The 21,135-nt window shown below is 43.7% G+C and overlaps 2 protein-coding genes across 2 annotated transcripts in view; one reads left to right on the top strand and one right to left on the bottom strand.

Moving 5' to 3' along the window:
* The window catches only part of Gsap (gamma-secretase activating protein), a 138,397-nt gene extending 122,761 nt beyond the window's left edge, over window positions 1–15,636 (top strand). The window contains exon 34 of the transcript XR_008720768.1: window positions 15,583–15,636. The gene's annotated coding sequence lies outside the window, so the exon portion shown is untranslated. The remainder of the gene's footprint in view (window positions 1–15,582) is intronic.
* Ccdc146 (coiled-coil domain containing 146) overlaps window positions 1–21,135 on the bottom strand; it is a 116,498-nt gene that overhangs the window by 36,850 nt on the left and 58,513 nt on the right. Inside the window, exons 3-4 of the mRNA XM_055612985.1 lie at window positions 5,526–5,608; window positions 3,158–3,367 (exon numbers count right to left, since the gene is read on the bottom strand). Of these exons, the coding sequence (XP_055468960.1) occupies window positions 3,158–3,367; window positions 5,526–5,608 (293 nt within the window). The remainder of the gene's footprint in view (window positions 1–3,157; window positions 3,368–5,525; window positions 5,609–21,135) is intronic.

Genomic DNA, 21,135 nt, shown 5'->3' with positions numbered 1-21,135 from the left:
CCTTTAAGAAGCTGCCACATGGGTAGCTGGGTGGCCCCTGTTTGTGGGAGCTTCATGCTACACAAGAGTTCTGCTCTGTTCCTCTTGAGTTCCCACCTGCAAATCTGTGCATGTCATCCTGTGAATCAGAGACAAGAACCCAAAGGCCGCTGGCTCATTAAAAGTTTGCTGTGGCTGGGAGCTGCTGGTATACAACTTCTGCACCAAAAGAGGCTCTGCCACTCTGGAAAGACATCCCAATATTCCTGTATCACTTTCTTGCGGATGGGTGTGTTCCCTGGTTTCTATTTTGATGTCTTTATTGGACCAAGGACAGAAAATATGTGAAGAGGCTAAGGGATTAGAAGAACGAATACCGAGAGTCACCCAGGATAGCCTGTGCACATGCCCAGCTCTAGCGTCACCACTCTCCGTGTCCGTACCATGACAGAGGACACTGACCACAGCCTTGCTTCCCCAGCTCACCAAGGCTTGTCAGAATCTGTCAGAGCTAGCCCAAGAGACACAATGTACTTGCTAACCAAATTTTAGTGATTACTAGAAAACAGGCAACCCCAAAAAGATCACAGGAAAAGTAAACATTGAAGGGAATGTTTGAAAATATTGAAAAGCCTTTGTCAGAGAAAGTGTTTAGAAAAATAATGACTTCCTAGGTTGCAAAATAAGTTCCCTGCAGTATGTATTTAACTACTTATTTATCTATATGTACTTAGCTCACTTAAATATGTTGCACGTTTTCTTCCTGAAGTATATAAATTTATCAAGAGATCACCAGTAAGTAGGATCCCTAAACTAAAACTGTAACACAGGTTTAATTATTATCTAACTAAACAATTTTACTGATCATTAGCATTTATTAAAAAGCTTATGCTGTGTGAAAACAGAAGTTGCTGGGCCTGCTGGCAGGTGGCTGAGGTAGCAGAGGCAGAGAGGCAGAGGCAGAGGCAGAGGTAGAGGCAGAGGCAGAGGCAGAGAGGCAGAGGAGGCAGAGGAAGCAGAGAGGCAGAGAGGCAGAGGAGGCAGAGGCAGAGGCAAGCAGATCTCTGTGACTTTGAGGCCAGCCTGGTCTACATAGTGAGACCCTGTCTCAATAAGTATAAAACAGAAGAGGAAAGAAACAGAGAAAGAAGGAGAGAAGGAGGAGGAGGGGGAGGAGAAGGAAGAAGAGGAGGAGAAGGAAAAGGAGAAGGAGGAGGAGAAGGAAAAGGAGGAGGAGAAGGAAAAGGAATCGGAGGAGGAAGAGAAGGAGAAAAGAGAAGGAGAAGTAGGAAGAGGAGGAAGAGAAGGAAGGAGAGGAGAAGGAGGAGGAAGAGGACGAGGAGGAGAGGACGAGGAGCCAGCAGTGGTGGAGGCAGGGGCAGTGGCAGCAGCAAACAGGAGAAGACCAGCCAGATTGACAGTAACTCGGGGTTGCTCTTGCCAGTCACCAGTGATTCAGAAGTTCCTGAAGATGCTGGGGAGAAGGATGTTGGCGACTTGGGCTTCTATTATTTAGGCCCTGAATACAACGAGAGTTCGCTGTGCTGAACTGACAAACATCATCTGTATATTTGGATGAATAGCTTGCTCTCATAGGCTTTGGTTATTTTTATCTGTGGATAGAAATGCCTACTCCCCCCACCCCCCGGGACTGCTGAGTGGATTTATTTCTGTACCATGTAATAGCAAGTGTGTGAAGGCAATGAAATGCAAAGCCCATTATTCTTCCCTGGAATTCCCTTTGGTAGCAAAATTGTTTTGTATGGAAATGAGCTTATCAGTTCCGGAGCTGATGATATTTGAGGATACATGAGGGATTTTCTCAGGGTACAGTGCCACAGCCTTGTCCTCATCCGGCCACACACCATCCCTTCCCTACCCTAAGGAGCTGGGTGAACAATTCCACTGTCTATACCTAAAAGGCAAGAGGTCCTCCCCACCCTGCCCTGTTCTTTTTTCTTGGCAGAAATACTTGGAAATTTTAAACAATTTAAAAAACCAGCTGACTTCTGTGCTTCATACCCTTTCACAAAATGTCACGAATTCCTATTTGCAACACTAATGAACAACCACCAATTGTCTTAATTTCATTATTTCCTTCAGCTGAAAGAGTTCACAGAAATAGCTGACTTTCTTTTTATAGTTCTATCTGGAGAGTCTGAACGAGTTTAGACTGAAAGACACACAGAAAAATTTTAAAAAAGCCTGAGTTTTTTCCCCCCTTCTGAATAGAATGCTGCTCATTAAACTATCTTCTTTATCTTCTCAGTTGAAAAATTAAGCTACAAGGAGAGATCTTAAGATCTGGGGTTCTCACGGTTTTTCAGAGGCTGCTCGGGCATTTGTTGTCTCTCCGAGCAGGGCTGAATTGTGTTTTCGCTGTCTGAATTCTACGTACTGTTAAAAATAGCCAAAGCTCTACCACCTTAAATGGTAACGGATTCTAGCAGGGCAGGTTTGGCCTTTCTTTCATAGTACCCAGGCACAGCACATCACAACACAGAGCACACCACACAGCACAACTCAACATTACAGTCACCATGAAGTGAGGAAGGCTGAACTTCCATGGGAACCAGGGAGGTCTGGGGAACAGGTTCACTCTCCTGCCAGCACCTGCTTTGGTTCACTAAGTGACCTCCTCTAGGTCTGAATAAGCGAATGGATCTCCCACGAGGGCGCCACTTTTTCTTTAGTAAGAGGGGACAAAGGGTAAACACAGGGTCCTGTGGCTACTGTGCTGGAGGATAAAGTGAAGAAGATGGGCTGTGGGTGCCCAGGAAATGACATGTTGCAGTCAGGAGCCTCAGGTAGAGAGGAGACAGGGAGGAGATAAAGAGACAAGGGCAAGGGCAGGGGAGGGGAGGAGGCCACCAAGTCCTTGCTCTGTGCAGTGTGTTTCTTGGTAACAGCTTCTAAGCTCTGGAGTTCCTGACACACAGAAAACACTGCAGGGATTTCTGCCACCAGACTTATTTTCCCAGCGCTGGTGTGATCTTTTAGTACAGGGAATCGAGGGGAAAACTAACTTGGCTTGTGGTTACTAGCTCATACTCCTTATACCTAAAAATGCCTTCCCGACTTAACTGGTCAGTTAAAAGAGCCATCTCCAGCAAGCAGGGAACTCACCTGGTCAGCCTGTGCAGACACTGGGACCGTCTCCGGGGCGCCGGGGACTCACCTGTTCAATCTGTACTGAGTGTGGTACTCCCTTTCTTGCGCCGCGTTGTATTCGTTTTGGTACTTGAGCAGTTGCTCCCGCAGCTTAGAGACCTCGGTGGAGACCACGTCGGGGAAGTCGTCAGCTTCCTGCAGGCGAACCAGCTGCTCCTGGATCTGCTCCGTGTAGTGCTTGGCATTCTCCAGCAGCTGCAGCTCGGACTCCTGTGTGCTGGGTTATGGGGAACGACACTGCCTGTGAGAAGGCGCACCCCTCCAGGATGCGCCCCCTTACTCCCGAGAAGACCTGGGAGCCTGACACAGCTCTTCCCATGCCTGGGTACAGTTCACTTCAGTCATGCGTGGGGCTAAGGCTCAGCACAGGCAGAAGCGTGGCTCGGCTACTGAGTCAGCCTCAGTGCCTGGCGGTAAGTTCCTCCAGAGGTCCTGAGATCCAGAGAGTGGGGACAAGGAGGAAGGATGTCATTCTGAAGCAACAGGATATTCCCTCTGAATCTGAAGAAAGACCAGGACCTCCAAGGAAGGGGTAAACAGAGAGAGGAAAGAGAGACACTAAAGTACTCGAGCAACCCATCTTTCTTGGTGCCTTTAACGTCTCCAGACACGACTGCACCCGAATCCTTTCTCCTTACTGAACTATGACATCAAGCACTCTTCTAAGGGCCATCATTGGGAAACTGGCGGAGTTCTATAACATTCTGGACAGTAATTAATCAGCTTTTAATCTTACCCTAGGCCTGGCTAGAACTAGACTTGAACACCACAGAAAAGAGGGTTCCTACAACCCTGGTTGTATCCTATGGCCTTGTCCCTGTTCAGAGAAGTGTCTGCTACAGACAAATTGTCCTTGACCCGTCCCTGAGAATATTCTAGAACTCCTGCATGTGATGAGCTAGTGCTGCTCCAGACTCCTAGTAGACGTGACCTATCTGTGCCAGGCGCCTTGACATCAGTGAGCCCCACTGGGACTCACAGGCAGGCCTTTGTTGTTTCCTGTTTTGAAGCCAGCACTCTCTATGTGTGGAGCCCATTACATTTCCTTACACGAGAAAAACCTCTGGGTTTCAGCTCATTTGCAGAGATGCCCGATATCCTGATCAGGTCTGTCTCAGCTGAGATGGCTGGCTTCCACCATGTCCCCACGCTTTACTGGGTCATGTGGCCAGTGGCATCCAGCCAAACATTTATTGGAACATCATGTGTTCCAGGAACTGTGGTAGGCGCCAGAGAGCAAGCGGAGCCGTGCTGATGAAAACGCCTCCAGTTTACAGGAATGGAAGCGGGGGCTATTCTCTTATGCTTCGGTACTCTTGTACGTGAACACGGTGTTCATCTGGCCTGACCTGGGCTCCTTATGGTGACAGCTCTCCAAGACTGAACTGTCACCGTTGAATCAGGCCATAGTGCTCTTCCCACAGAGAGGAGGGGAGCACGGGGGTGGGCTTCCAGTCAGAACACACATATGCTTGTGACATGCAAGTGTCAGTGGAGGAGAATGTAACTTCTGGTGTAGTCTTGTGGAAATCTCAGTCAGTGTGGGCCCAGTGCTTCCAACCTGTAGGCAGGCCCAAGCAGCAAAAGCATAGCGTTTGCTTCTCCATGCTTTCTTTTCCTACGGGCTTGAGACAGAGTGGTGGGTTTTGTAATGGGCAGAGAAGGAAGTGAGGGGTCAAGAGGAGGCAAAATGTGAGTAGCAGAGGGCAAGGAGCTGTTTCACAGCACAGGCTGGAAACAGAGGATATCACTGCATAGTTCTGTGTCCTGCACTGATAATTCGCCACTGAAGAGAAATAGCTTCAATTCCCAGTGGTAAATAGTAGGCTCTGGGCAAAGCTGCTGACTTACTCCGAGGGCGCCTAGTCTTCTGACCTGCTACCGATGTGGGTGGTGTGGATCTAGCTAAAGAGAGGTAGGAGGAAGTGGTGAGCAGAGGTCCACATAGGTGTGAGTCTGAGCCGTCATAGAATCTGTACCATGAATTAGACACACGCTTATCATCTCAGAGGTCAAGAGCTAATTTCTCTAGGAGCAGCTCTTGATGAGGGATAGAAGCAAGCGAACAAATACCCTGGCTTTCTTGGTGGCAGCGCCGATATGATTCCACACTCTCAAGTCAGGAAGTCCATGAGATTGGGCCTCGGCTGCCCACAGCATGAACCACAGATGGGCCCACCCTACCTAGATTCTCCCTCAGCCTCGCTTCCCCATTCACTCACAATGCCTTCTCCAGTAATTTCTCAAACTGCTTGGGACTCTGATCCTTGCCCCAGACTCCACATTTGGAGGGAACACAAATGAAGACAAGTCTTGTTCAGAAACAGGAAATACAGAGATGATACAAGATGGCTCCTTGTTGGCAAATCGCATACCTCACCACTGTGTCGTGTAGCAAGGTGTACTTGGCTTTCAGCTCTGCCATTCTGGTTCCAGGAAGTTTCCCCAGGGAATACAACTAGCAAAGAGAACAAAAGTTAGCCACTGCTGCCCTCGTGCCTATTGAGATAAAAAGGACTTACATGTGTCTTCTAAAATTGTTCAGCTAAGCCTTAGAGAGGCTACATGTGCAGTAATTATGGCACTTTGAATTCACACAAAGGAGTCCCAGCCCGTCTCTTGTAAGATTCTTATTCTTGAACAAGTCTTTAACCTCCTCAAGGCTATGATTTCTTCACCTAGAAACTCAAAGAATTAAATATTTTCTTGTTCTAAAAACATAGTTCTATGCTAAGCAAACATTTTGAATAGTGGGGACTACGCGGACAGCTGTTTGTACGCTGAGAGGAGGGAATCACTGAGCAAGCACTGTGCATCAGTGACTTTGTTCTCTGAAATGCCCTGGTACCCAGGACTTATTTTTCTCATCTGAAACCAAAACAAAAGGACCTCCCTAAGGTTTTAGTTAAAACCACCAGGACTTAAATTTGAGTAGTCCAGCTTAAAAACATAATCCAAGGCCACGTCCCTTGCCTGATATCTCTGAAGGCAAAGTTTACTGTCTATATATGTATTATTTGTGCCCTTTTTCATTTCTGCTAAAATGTATCTGGTTTAGTCGCTGAGAAGAGGAATATTTAGCTAAGAAATATCAGCCACTACAGTTTCACCCTATTAAAAGTCATAATGCAATGAGAAATGTTGTGGTTGAATTATGGATAATTTGGTCCCATATAATAATTTGGTACCATAAAGTAGAACTTAGAGTCATGTTGTTCAGTCCACCCACTTTCCTTATTCCACTAGGCCCAGTCACACCATCTCTCAGCTAGATGACTGCAAGACCTTTCACCTGCCTCCTCTTCCTCTTGCTCTCCCGCTCTTGGTCCCACTCAAAGATCCTACCTGGTTATCTTTCACAGTGATTCTTTTCAGACGCTAGACAAAGTCCAAGTTATACGAGGTGCTCAAAACCTTCAAATAACATGTCTGAGCTGGTTTTCTATTGCTATGATAAAACACCATGACCAAAGCCCCTTGGGGGAGGGACAGCATATTTGAGCTTACACTTTCATATCACTGTCCATCACTGAGGCAGCTCAGGACAGAACTCAAGCAGGGCAAGAACCTGGCGGCAGAGGCTGATGCAGAAGCCATGGGAGCTTGTTGCTTACTGGCCTGCTTCCTATGGCTTGCTCAGCCTGCTTTTGAATAAAATCCACTACCGCCAGCTTGGGGGTGATAGCGTCCCCCATGGGCTGGACCCTTCCCCATCAATCACTAAGAAAATGGCCTACAGGCTTGCCTGTAGGAAGCATTTTCTTACTTGGACTTTTTAGATACTCTAGTTTGTGTCAAGTTGTCTCAATAGGAATTCTCAGATGACTCTAGTTTGTGCCAAGTTGACAAGAAACTAACCAGCACACAAAATAAAATTGAAGACTCATGGTCCTGCATGACCCTGGCCATCTCTTAGCATCTTTTTGAGCTCCCAGCTTCCTGCCACACTGGCTGCCTTTTGTTACCATAGTCTCTGTCTTAGTGTTCTATTGCTGCACAGACACCATGTCCAAGGCAACTTTTATAAAGGAAAGCATTTGATTGGGGCTTACTGACAGTTTCAGAGGATTAGTCCACTATTACTATCATGGTGGGGAACAGACAGGCGTGGTGCTGTAGCAGTAACTGAGAAGTTTACGTTCTGATCCACAGGCAGAGGAGAAAGAGAAAGAGAGAGAGAGAGATGGAGATAAAGACAGGATGAGACAGACAGAGACAGAGAGATAGAGAGACAGAGACAGACTAGGTCTGGCCTGGGCTTTGGAAACCTCAAAGCCCACTTATAGTGACACACCTTCTCCAACAAAGCCATACCTTCAAATTGTTCATCAACTGGTGACTAATCATGTAAATATATGAGCCTATGGGAGCCATTTTTACTCAAACCACCACTGACTCACAGATCTCTTTCCTTCTCCATGGTCTCTTTTTGGCCATTCTTTACTCCCTTTCTTCACCCCAACCCTTCTTCCCAATCCTCCTGCTTCCAGAACTCAGTCCTTGATAAAAATACAACACATTATGATCTGTTTATGGGACTGATTTTTGTCTTTCCTAACTAGTGTATAAGTCCCACAAGGAAGGGGCCTGGGTTGCCTTGTTCTTCACTGCATTCCTTGCCAAAGATTTCCAGGCATGTCGATGGCATGGAGTAAATGCATATGCTTATCAGCAAGTGAATGGAATCACGGGCAAAACACAAGAGTCTGAGTCCACACAGACAGGCTTCATGGTCTTTCAAATCCAAGTCATGATAGGAAATGTTAAACGCGTCATGAACCAGTTCCTTGTGAAATGGTCAGAGGTCTTTCATAAGCCCACAGCCCTTGTTTTCTGAACCAGTAGGTGAAATGTGGTCAACAGGCTTTTTTTTTTTTTTTTACCTCTTTTTCTCACTACACTAACTACCTTAGAATATATTTAAGTGTCACCTTAAATAGAGTATAGCTTTGATTTTACACAGCCTTTCCCAGAGCAGTGTCAGCAAAGATAGAGACCACAAGAGCTACAGGAGCAGGCTGAGAGCTCTGTGACATCCGTGGAGGCAGACCAGCAAAAGAATAACAGGAACCCCAAGGCAAGAGGGAGGGAAAGGGCCCTGCAAGAGGTGGACACTGATACTCATGTCCAGAGGTATCACGAGTCGAAGATAAAGGGGGACGTCTTGAAAGCAACAAGAAAAGCAACCTAAATTTAAATGTGGCTCATTATTAACAAGGGGATCAGGTTACAAGTGACCTCTCACTAGAGCAATAGAAAGCCAGCCATCAGGAGAGATGACATATCCAGGGTGATTAAACACCAAACCAAACCAAAACCAAAGCTCTCTGTCCAAAAGCAGCTTTCAAAAGTGAAGGGAACACAAAGACATTCCAAGATAAACCAAAACGGAGAGAAGAGAAGAGCTGTGGGCAGATCTGGCTTATATGAAAGTCTAAAGCATGTTCTCCAGGCTGAAAGGACACGCTCTCAGTCAGTAACGCAAATACACACGGAGAGCAGAAGAGGACCCAAGCAAATGGAAAAACAGGCTCATGTAGAAGCCTGAACACAAATGATAACAGCAGCATCCTTTACAGTAGTTTCAGAAGAAACATTTAGGGGCTGGGGAGCTGTCTCAGTGGTTAAGAACATTTGCTTCTCTTGCAAGAAGTTCGGTTCCCAGCACCCACACCACAACACACAGTAACCTGTAACTCCAGTTCCTGGAAACCCGACATCTTTTTCTGGCCTCTGTGGACACTGCAAACACATGGCCCACACAAAATTTTAAAAGATCTTTGAAAAAGGAAACATTTGCTATGCCCATCAATTGATGAATGGAAAAACAAGCAGTGCAGTATTATTCTACAGTTTTAAAGAGTAAAGGAGTCCTGATACTGCAAGGCGGAGCTTGCACTCATTAAGACCATGAGAAGCAGCCCAGACACAAAAGGCCACATTCCACGTTTGTCTTGCACGGGCAAATCTACTCAAACAAAACAGATTTAGTGGTTAGGTTGATATGGCAGCCAAGAGGAGGAGTAGCATGTAAAGAATGAGACATATTTATTTTTGGTATAATAGAAATATTCTAGAATTAGAACATGCTGATAGTACGCTCTGCATACATGCTAAAATTCGCTGGAGTATATTTTAATAAGCTATGTGCAATTCAAGATGCCAATATGAAAAAAAAAAAGATGTGCAACTGGAAAAATCCAAGAAATTAGTACAACTGAATTAAAAAGTCAAGTATATGCCAGGTGATGGCTCCGTGCACGCCAGCACTTGGGAGGTCAAGGTGGATCTCTGTAAATTTGAGGCCAGCCCCTGGTCTACAGAATGAGTTCCAGGAAAGCTAGGGCTACACAGAGAAACCCTGTCTTGAAAAATCAATAATAATAATAATAACAACAATAATAAAATAAGTCATTACTATTATTTTTAAAATCCTACCTTTATACATTAACAAGGTCTAGTAACAATGCCACATTAGCAACAAACACTTCATAACATCCACAGTACATCCACAGCGTACTCTTTATTGTCATTTTTCCACTGAAAGAAGCCAACAAATGTCAAGAAAATGGCTGGTTGCAGATGTGGCGCAGGGGGAGACACAATGTGAAGCTGAGCCGTTGTGAGCCGGAAGGTAAGGTCTTCACGTAGAACAGGCACAACCAGATTTCACCTTTGAGTATGGAAATAGATAGCCAGAAGATCTAACCTGAAACATTCCCCAGGCTCTAACTATGCCCCCAGTTTCCTACCTCTCTCTTTCCGCTCCTCACTCCCTTCCTTCCTTTCTTCCTTTGTCCTTCCTTTCCTGGAATGCACAGGTACTGTTTTTAATAATTAAAGGCTCTTAAAGTACACTAGATGTGATTGCTGTAACAGTGGAGAATCAGAGCAGGGTTTGAAGCTGAAGCCTGGTGGGTCGGATCTGAGAGGCAGACAGCCAGACTGAAGCTCTAACAGAGCTTGTGTGCGTGTCTCCTCTGAATACAGTGCCATCCTTAACAGCAAACTGCTTGAGCTCTAGCAGCAGGTGGGCCGAGGACATGTGTTAGCAGGTTTTATGGCCACAGATAAAGCAGGAAGTCTAGAGAGGTTTGCCTCTTAGCTGTCTTTATCATTCCCCTGGCCCTTGGCACCCTAAAGAACTCATAGAATCTCAGTGGACAAAACACTTCATTTGCCTTTGTAGGTTCTGTATAAATCAAGTCAACTCGCAGATGTTCAGGAAGAAATAACCTTCTTCTTCATCTCTCTTACTGAAAGCAAATCTTTTACGAAGAAAACAATCAAACTATTTAAAATGTATTTGCGTCCCTGAAATTAAAATGTCAGGGCTGAGGAGGTGGCTCCCTCAGTAAAGTATGAAGACGTTTTTTAAGTGTGGATGAGTTTCTGTGTAAAAAGCCAACTGGCAGCACGCACCTGTAATCCCAGCACTTCGGAGGCTGAAATGTGCAGAACCTTGGAGCTCCCTGGCTATCTGGTACAGCTGGACCAGCAAACTCTGGGTTCAGGGAGAGCCCCTGGCTCACAAAATAGAGGAGAGTGATGGAGGAAGACAGCTGATGTCAATCTGTGGTTTCCACAGGCCACAGGTGTACACACACACACACAAATAAGAATAAATAAGTCATAATTTGGATGCTCACACTCAGCAAAAGGTTCCTTTTCCATGAAGCTACGGATTGTTTGAGGCCATCCTTCTAGGGTGGGAACTTTGGACTCATTTCTAGTGGATAAAATGTTTTATTCATCCACAGTATCACATGTGGAAAAAAATGGTTGTATTTTCACACTGCACAATGCAAGTGGGTACAGAAACCAAGTGTGTCATGTTTGAAAAATGCAGAATCAAAGAAATAAAGCATGAAGGACAGTGTTAGAGAGTATACACATGAAAGGTTAAATATAATGTCAGAAGTTCACAAATATGATTTCACAATAGGGACTTGTGTTACTGAACTGCCCCATTGGTAATTGTGACTTGAAGGAAACATTTACTCTGCAGCTAAAGGTTTAACAAGAGTTCACGATTTGTGGAGGGCACGCAGTAGTATGAAAGCTATTTCAAAAATTGAAATTTTAGGACATTCCAAGGAAAGTAACAGCTCACTAAGATCTTGTACCAAGTGACCTTATCTGAAAGGGGTCGGCATGAGAAAATCATTAGTTTGTGTGGGTGTGCACAGGGACCCTGGGTATGTCCAAGGTGTTCTGGCCTTTTGGGCAGCATCTGCTGGTCTGGCTTCCTTTAGGAAATGCCTAGCATGCTTCTGGATGTCACATGAGCTTGAAAGTATACATCTTTCCACTCCTGTATGTCTCTTATGTACCTCTCTGTTTCACAGGAAATCACTAGCACAACCATTTGAAGTGATTTCCAAAAGTATTCATGCTCTCAGCTATACTGCTTCATCCTTCCTTTGTTTGACATTTCTAACTGGACAGTAATTATGTCAGCCCTCAGTTTTCCCACCTGCCTGGACTCATCTTCCATGTCAACAGGTTTGTTTATCATCGGTGTCTCTCTTCACTGATTCCTCCTAAATATTAAAGGGTAAGCGTTTGTTTCTTCTTGATCAAGTCCAGTCCATCTCCCTGTGCTATGACGTACTTTGCCAGGTCTTCCTAGGCATGACGTCATCAGTTAGGGTATCATCTCTCCTTAATAATCTCTGCGTTCCCTTCATGTTGGCTCAGTATCACATACATAACACACGTACTTTAGCTTGAATTCCAGCTCTAGCGACTTTTAAGCTATATAATGTGGAATAATATTTAATCAGTCTATGACTCAGTTTTCTCAGCTGCAAAAGACAGGAAAAAAAACAAACAAACCAGTCCTTGTGTCTTTGTCAACTTGACACAAATCTAGAGTCACCTGGGAAGAAGAACCGCAGCTTGAGAATTTTTCAGGATGGGCCTGGCTTACACTAGTTGATGTAAGAGGGCCTGCCCAGCAGTGGGCGGTGCAAACCTCTGCAGGCGGCTCTGCGAAAGACAGCTAAATCAGGTCTCCATGGGTTCTGCATCGTCTCCTGCCTCCAGGTTTTCATCTTCAGTTCTTTCCCTGCCTTCCCTTTACGGTGGACTGCAACCTGGAAGGTGAAATAAACCCTCCCGTCCCCCAAGGTGATTCTGGTCATGATGTTTATCATAGCAACAGAAAGCGAGCTAGGACAGTCCCTATCTTATACGACGATAAAGGCTAAGACAGAATGAATCAAGATACCTCATACTACTTAGCATTTCAGTTCACAAACCAAGGTTTAGTAGATGGCAGCCATTTTATCGTCATTATCCTCAACCCACAAATCTGTCTAGTGTTCTCACATAAAAGCAAACAAGGAAGCCCAGCGCAGATGTTACACTCCTGTGTGATGACCCCTTCTTTTCTTCCATTTTCATCTCTTCTGCTCCCTTCTCTCTAGTCTCTTGCCTTCTACACACTGACACACTGACTGACTGCCAGCATGGTGATGCTGACTGGAACTTCTCATTCTTCTTGTTGTTAAAAGATCGTTCTCTTCATTTCTGTTTGTCAGGGGTTGGGCTGGGACAGTACTTACTGTTATTTGTGGCTCACTCATCTCTTTCTCGGTGTCACATTTGCTAATTCTGTTTAGCGACTTCTTCATTTGGAGACTGGACGTCTTTATAAGTCTGATTTGGGACTTTTGCAAACTGTTGCTTCCTCTGGTATACTTGCCTTTTATCTTTTTTTTTTTTTTTCTTTTTAATTTTTTATTAATTACACTTTATTCACTTTGTATTCCTCCTCCCCTCTCAAAACCTCCCTCCCTCCTCCTTCTTCACGCATGCCCCTCCCCAAGTCCACTGATGGGGTGGGGGGTCTTCTTTTCCTTCCTTCTGATCTTAGTCTATCAGATCTCAACAGGAGTGGCTGCATTGTCTTCCTCTGTGGCCTGGTAAGGCTGCTCCCCCCTCAGAGTGAGGTAATCAAAGAGCAGGCCAATCAGTTCATGTCAGAGGCAGTCCCTGTTCCCATTACTGTGGAACCCACTTGGACACTGAACTGCCATGGGCTACATCTGTTCAGGGGTTCTAGGTTATCTCCATGCATGGTACTTGGTTGGAGAATCAGTCTCAGGAAAGACCCCTGTGCACAGATTTTTTGGTTCTGTTGCTCTCCTTGTGGAGTTCCTGTCCTCTCCAGATCTTACTATTTCCCACTTCTTTCATAAGATTCCCTGCATTCTGCCCAACAGTTGGCCATAAGTCTCAGCATCTGCTTTGATACTGTTCAGGCCTTTCAGAGGCCCTCTGTGGCAGGCTCCTAACTTGTTCCCTGTTTTCTCCTTCTTCTGATGTCCATCCTCTTTGCCTTTCTGGATGGGGATTGAGCATTTTAGCAAGAGTCCTCCCTCTTGATTAGTTTCTTTAGGTGTACAGATTTTAGTAGGTTTATCCTATATTATATGTCTATATGAGTGAGTATATACTGTGTGTGTGTCTTTCTGCTTCTGGGATAGCTCACTCAGGATGATCTTTTCCAGTCCCACCATTTACCTGCAAATTTCATGATTTCCTTGTTTTTTATTGCTAAGTAATATTCCATTGTGTAGATGTACCACAATTTCTGTATCCATTCTTCAGTTGAGGGGCATCTGGATTGTTTCCAGCTTCTGGCTATTACAAATAAAGCTGCTACAAACATGGTTGAGCAAATGTCCTTATTGTGTACTTGAGCCTCTTTTGGATATATGCCTAGGAGTGGTATAGCTGGATCTTGAGAAAGCGCTGTTCCTAATTGTCTGAGAAAGCACCAGATTTTTTTTCCAGAGTGGTTGTACAAGTTTACATTCCCACCAACAGTGGAGGAGGGTTCCCCTTTCTCCACAACCTCTCCAGCATGTGTTGTCACTTGAGTTTTTGGGCTTGGCCATTCTGATGGGTGTAAGGTGAAATCTCAGGGTTGTTTTGATTTGCATTTCCCTGATGGCTAATGAGGTTGAGCATTTTTTAAAGTGTTCTCTGCCATTCGATGTTCCTCTATCGAGAATTCTCTGTTAAGTTCTGTTTCCCATTTTTTAATTGGATTACTTGGTTTGTTGCTTTTCAACTTCTTTATTCTTTTTGCCAATATATAAAATATTCATAATAACTGCTCTAATGTCCCTATCTACCAGCTCTACTTTCTCCCATTGGGTATTTTTTTCTTGTAACAGGTAAAATTTTCTTTTCTTTTCTTTTTTTTTTTTTTTTTTGCATGACTGGCAATTTTGGGGGGTGAGGAGCATAGACTTTTCATGTTTCATTTTATTTTGAGAATTCTGTACATGAGCATAATGCATTTTTTTACCACATCTGCCCCTCCCTGCTCCACCAACTCCTCTTATGTCTCCCCACATCTCTTTCTCAAATTCATATCCTCTTTATATGCAATCTACTGAGTTTGGTTACTGTTGCCCATATGTACATGGTTTTGGGCAGGTCACTGAGGTATGGTCAACTGATCAGGGGCTTGATGCTCCCTTCCTCACAGCCTTTGACTGCCTGTAGCTCTTTGACTAGGAATGGGGCCTCGTGAGCCTTTCCCCAGTCTGTGCTGGCATGTGACGGTGTGGTCTTGTGCCAGCAGCCATTTTGTCGAGAGCTCACGGGGGCAGAGTTCCTGTCATGAGCAGAAGATACTATCTCACTGCAGCCCTCCCGATCCCCTGGCTCGTACAGTCTTATCACTGCCTCATCCTGGATGCTCCCTAATCCTTGGGAACAGAGGTTATGTTACTCTTGTTTCCTTCGGTGGCCCTCCACTTAGAAGTTGGTATTCCTCAGGATTTGGCCCTCGCCCTCTAGAGAACTATGGCATCCGGAATGACGTGTATTTCTCCCATAAATCCTGTTGAATTGTATTCTTCTGGATAATTCTAGATAAGCTACAAAGGGCCATGTACAAATCCTCATCACTTCCCATTGAGATGTTGGCAATAACTAGCTTTCCTGGCTACCTTGAGTCTGTCCTATACGCTCCCAGATGACACAATGCTCACCCTGATTGAAAACTGGCTTCAGGATTCAGCTATGTTCCATTACATGATGTACAAAGCCTTCATTATCCGACAGCTGTCACCCCTCTAAATCTCTTTTCTCTGTCTTAGATGTCAATGGCCATTTTAGCACCATAAAATAGTTCTTGTTTATTAAGATTAATGATGCCACCAAGATAGCTGGGTGGTGGTGGCCCACGTCTCTAATCCCAGCAACTCAAGGAGGTAGAGGCAGATGGATATCTGTGAGTTCAAGGCCAGCCTCATCTACAAAAATAAGTTCAGGACAACCAAATCTACACAGAGAAACTGTCTCGAAAAATAACAACAATACAAAACAAAAACAAAATATATATATATATAAAAAACCCCACCTATATGTTAACGTCTTAACTCCTGGAACATGTGTGTTACTTTCCAGGGCAAAAAGAATTCTGCCGAGAGAGTAAGAACGCTGACCTTGAGGTAAAGGGAGTCCTGTGGATTTTCCAGGTGAGCCTGATCTAATCTCCAGAGTCTTCAGAAACAGAGACTCCTTTCTGGGTAGGTTGGAACGATGAACCAGAGAGAGGGAGAGCAGTCTGGAAAGTAGGTAGGCCTTTATCCCATTGCTGCAGGCTTTGAACATGGAGGAAGGTTGGTCATGAGCCAAACAGTAAAAGTGGCCAGATGTTCTCCCTTAAAGAACATAGCCTGAGAAACAACCTGATTTTGGCCAACAGTGACCCAAGTTGGACTTATGACCTTCAGAGCTATAAGATAGTAAAATTATGTTTAAGCCACTAAATTTGTGGTAATTTGTTGTGATAGTAATAGAAAACCAGTACAGTTCCCAAGCTGTTGGACTCTCTCATTTGTGATTTCTTCACTCTTTTCTACTCTCAGCACTACTCTTAAAATATCCTGGGAGTCAAGCCAGGCACATGCCTGTAATCCCAGCACTTGGAAAGTAGAGACAGAAAGATCAGGAGTTCAAGGCCAGCCTCATCTACATGAGACCTTGTCCCAGGAAAACAGTAGCTAAAAAAGTAAATAAATTAATGTCAGTGGTCGCCATCTGTGGCTCCTTTCAGGTAATACTTTCAGGCAAAATTACTTCTTTCTCTCCACTGCTTCTACATGCTCAGGCACACTGCTCAGTATACACGTGTCACTGTTATTGACACATTTGCAGGCATGTCTCGGACTGTGCGCTCCTTAGTGGTGAAAGGTTCCTCACTGTTCTCTGGCACTGACTTCTAGCAAGGTTTGGCATCTTGCAAGATCTCATTAATTTTGACTAAACTGTTGTTGCCTTAAGTTTTCTTACAGCAATATACTTGGGAGACCTTGGTTTTGCCCACTCCTTTCCACTCCAACTCCTCTGTCACAGAAGGCAAATGGGAGGGGAGTAGAGACAAGTGTTTTGACCTGAAGTGGGATCAGGAAAGCAGCGATGTGCTGGACAGAACTGGCCGGCTTGCCCAGGCTTCTGTCTTCTGTTGTGGCTGGCAAGGCTCAAGGAGACGAGGAGCCTGGACTGTGTCCTCCAGCTGTCTGGTTTCTCCTTTGGTGGCCAGCCACAGGAATGTGAGGGGGAGAGCAGAAGGAACAAACAGGACCTCCCAGGCACTAAGGTGCCGAACGCAACGGACATCGAATAATTCAGGTGCCTCCCTATATGCGAGGTCTCACGGTTAAATGAAAATTGTTCAGAGATCAATACACAGCAAAGTAAAATCGAATGCATGCCTGAGCATACACATGACAGTAAGTGCCGCATCCTTTAAACATTTGCAACTGGCCTGGTGAAATGGTAATTTTTTGGAATTCTAACAATCCCATTTGGATTGGACTAGAAAAGCCTTTTATTTTTTGTTACATTTATTTCCAGGTTGTTATATTCTTTTTTGAATCTATTGTGAATGGAATTTTCTTCTTAATTTAATTTGTGGATGGCTCATTGACAGTGTATAGAAGCTGTTTAAAGACCCACACCATCTCCCAGGATCCTTGGGAGGCATGGCAGTGGGGACAGTGGCAGAGAGAGGCAGGAAGTGAGACAGACAACCCAGATGCTTCTTCACATGTATGAAAAAGATATGCACAGTGGTTGTTTGGCTCACTTTACTGTTTTCAGATGAAGGCCACTGCCCAGACTATGCACAGGGGCTGTCCTATAAACATGGATGAACCCAGATAAAACGTCTGTATCTTTAGCTGTGGTTGCTTTCTGTGCTGTGGAGTAGGCGGGATACCTGGCTTTCAGAACCCCTGTGGTGTGCCAAGATTTCCAACTCTCTCAGCTGTCTGTCAATCAGTGCATCCCAGCTCTAGGCTGGGCCGGCTCAGGTGAAGGGCAGAGGGGCTCCACACAACAAAGGAAGGCTGGGTCTTCTGCTGGTCCCCTCCCTTCTTATTTGAAAGATGTTTTTGCCAGAGTTCATTGCAACAGTAAGTTTGAACTGGAAGGCAACTTGGAGTACCCCCCTACTTCCCTCCCAGCAGGCAGATTAGGGTGGACAATGATGCCTTTCTCTGCTGATCACAGGCTCACTCGTTAAAAAGAACAAAAACCTCAAAGTTGCAGCTTCAACTTCTGCTTTAATCCCATAAAATGAGACATGGGAGTGGAGGGTGTGGACGTGTGAGCTCCATTCTTGTGAGTTCACTGGTAAGGGTCTTTACATCCCGGCATCATTTGGACAAATCATTTGTTTTAATTAATTTGTCCTCAGGTATCTTGTTCATTTTGAATCTACTGTAAATAGACTCTTCTTCTTAATATCAGCTTTTGTTAACTGTATAGAGGCTGTTCGGTTTTGTTCACTGTATTAGTTGTCACATAGCACAGGCCTGAACTCACAACCCCAGCATGAAGCTTTCCATGGGTTCTACAGATCTTTGGGTCAGAATGTATTTAGAACTTTTGCTTACTTGATATTATGCTGAGTTTTAGGATATAGCCTAACACTAAAGTTCTGAATGTTTAAGGGATGAGGCCTCCAAATCACATATGTTCTCAGTGAGAGCTCTAATCCCATCATGCTGAATCCCTCAGTGCATGCTTTAGCACACGCCTGCAGTCTGTTGGGAGTGCTTCGGAGTGGTGGGATGGCTTGAGGGGTCAAGCGTACCGCTGAAGGAAGTCACAATGTGTGGCTTTCTCTTTCCACATACACAGGTGAACTGGGCCAAAATGACCATTGGGGCATCACTGAAAGAGTCTGAGCATTCACTCAAAGATGCACCATGAGCAGTCCAGAAAGAGAGAAAGAGAGAATGCGCAAAGTAAAAAACAACAACAAAAAACTATCAACGCAATATTGGTTATGAATTGGTTGATTGTATGTAGAATGTATATACATAGCTCAGAATGGAAGAGGCTTTGAATAAAAACTCGGTAAATATTTTGTCCTGACGGCTTGCCACCCAGGGAAAGTCCTCAGGTCAGCATGATCTACCTCCAGGACATGTGACTAGAAGCTACTTAAACAACTTTAGTAGAAGAGCAGAACAAACCAGTAAGTGGCAGAATGCAATAGTTGAATGTCTGTATTCTACCAAATTCTCTTGGGGTAAGGGGAAAGAAAAATAAATAAATCTTTATTAATTCAATGGATATTATAAAGTACTACATTTAAGAAGTTAAAAACTTTTATAATCTGCTAAAATGAACAACTTAGCTGCTTTAAACACGTCAGTTAACTTGTGACCAAAAATAGCTATAACTTTGGCAATTACACAGCAGATCACCCTGGGATGTCCCCAGTAAAGGATGGATATTATAAGATTAATAGTTTTCCGGGAAATTTAGTTTTTATAATAGAGCTATTTCTTTCTCTTGTCTTAGCTTTTGACAAAGCAGAGAGAAAACCATATCATAGCACCATGAGATAACCATAGCTTTTCTTATTTAATATCAACCTTGATAAACAAAATAATAAAAATTAAAAAATTTAAATGGATTCCAGCAAACCCTTCTTCAAAAACATCTGTTTCTAGTTCACAAAATTGACTCTGACAAAAAAAAAATTTTTGATGTGTTTTCTGGCAAACATAAATAGCCTCGCTTTAAGGAAGTGACACATTTCCAGTTACTATGACTTGGTTGTAACAGTTTAAGGATAAATTAGCTATTTATATAAATTCCCGTATCTGAAAAAGAAAGTAAAGCAAGCACCTATAGCTTTCAAAATATGTAAGGTAGACTTAAATCCATGTCATAATGGTATGATTTGTGCCAGAGACTGCAAACTAGCAGCCAACAGTATAGACACATTAGAAAGTGTGTGTGTGTGTGTGTGTGTGTGTGTGTGTGTGTGTGTGTGTTGGTTTGTGTCTGTGTAGATCAAAGGTTGACATCTATGTCCTCCACAATTGCTCTCCAACTTATTTTTGAGACAGAGTCTCTCACTGAATCTGAGCTCACCAATTCACCTAGACTGGCTAGCCTGTGTGCCCCAGGGATCTTCTTGTCTCCCTCTCTCCAGTGCTGGGATTATAGGTACACTCCAAGCTGTACCCAGCTTACAAAGAGTGCTAGGTGTTAGGGATCCAGATTCCGGCCCTCATGCTGTGTCCCAAGGGCTTTCCTGGCTAAGCCGTCTCCTCGGCCACTGCATTGTATTTTCAATGTGCATAGTGTTTTTGAAAAATGAGAAAATTTTCAACATTAAAAATAATTTCTAGACCTTGCCATCAAAACCCGAGTTTTCAGCTCTAAGTGAAATTTTTATTAAATTTGATGACACTGGGTTCTTATTACAATGTCAAAGAAGCAATTGCTATTTAAAAGACTGACTTTTTCAAGTAGCAGATGGCGCTGCCATTTTAGAAGTACTGCCTGCCCCCTTTGTTCAACGTATGTGTCACGTACTAAGTTTCAGGTCATTTCTATCATTTGCACTGTTTTTATGGGCTGTGTGGATAGTTCATATTGAAACCATCCATCCACCTTCTCATCTACCTTTAAAATACCATTCAACTGACTGGGAAAAAAATGGCTCAAAGCCTAAAACTGGTGGGTGAACTTTGGGAAAGTTATTCCACCGGACTGTTCCTGTCTCTCTTACTCACTGGTATACCTACCTGAGGATAAGTCTATATGACCACAGGTCCCCAGGTTTCAGATCTGATACTTTATACTTTCAGAGATTTTTCTTGTTGCTTTTCTATAGTTTTGTGAAAAGACCGCATAAACCTAAATCTGATGCTTTGTTGATGAATTAAAATGGTATAAAATTGTTTCTCTTTAAGATTTTAATAATATGAGATATTATTTAAGATATTAATAATACCGTCTTTATATTTAAGATAGTAATAATACCTTAATAAGGTAGATTTTACTGTTTAGTTTCAGTGGAATAAAACATACAGCATGGAACAATGAAAAAAGCTAAAAAGGCTATAAAGACATTGGGAGCAGATGTGTTAGCTAAATTTTTGTTGAGGCTGAAAAACAGGAAACATTTAGTTGATGACATAAAGAAATTTTCCTTGTAAATGTTATTCTTGCAGTTAATGATCCATTGGGTACTACAGATTATGGAATTTAAAACTAAGTTGTACTTTGTAAGGGAAGTACAGAGGAGTTCTAGCAGTTTTCATTCTAGCAGAGGTGTGAGTAAAGAAGGAACTGAGCATCCAGTAATGTAGCGAAATGAGATAATTCTTTTCAGGCATGTCAAGCTGGTGCTTGCAAACTGGGGACTCCAGAGGGGACTTTCCAGAGCACAATTGCTTACTTAGACATGGCTTTTGGTAAGATAGAAGGCTGAAAATGCTGTTAAGGTTGGGACCACATCCATCTTTCTACCACTGTATCACTAAGGCCTAGCCCATGTGGACTCAAATTCTTCCTCAATAACTATAAACAAGAGTATACGTTTAGGAAATAATATTCAATAAATATTCACCAATCAGATGTGATAAAATTGATTTAATAAATATCTACCAGATGAATACCCACATAAAATTATGAATTAATAATCAC

The sequence above is a fragment of the Psammomys obesus genome, unplaced genomic scaffold (genome assembly GCF_907164565.1).
Source record: "Psammomys obesus unplaced genomic scaffold, mPsaObe1.curated_primary_1811, whole genome shotgun sequence".
NCBI lineage: Eukaryota > Metazoa > Chordata > Mammalia > Rodentia > Muridae > Psammomys > Psammomys obesus.
The sequence above is the reverse complement of the archived record's forward strand: the minus strand, read 5'-3'. Positions and strand labels throughout refer to the sequence as shown.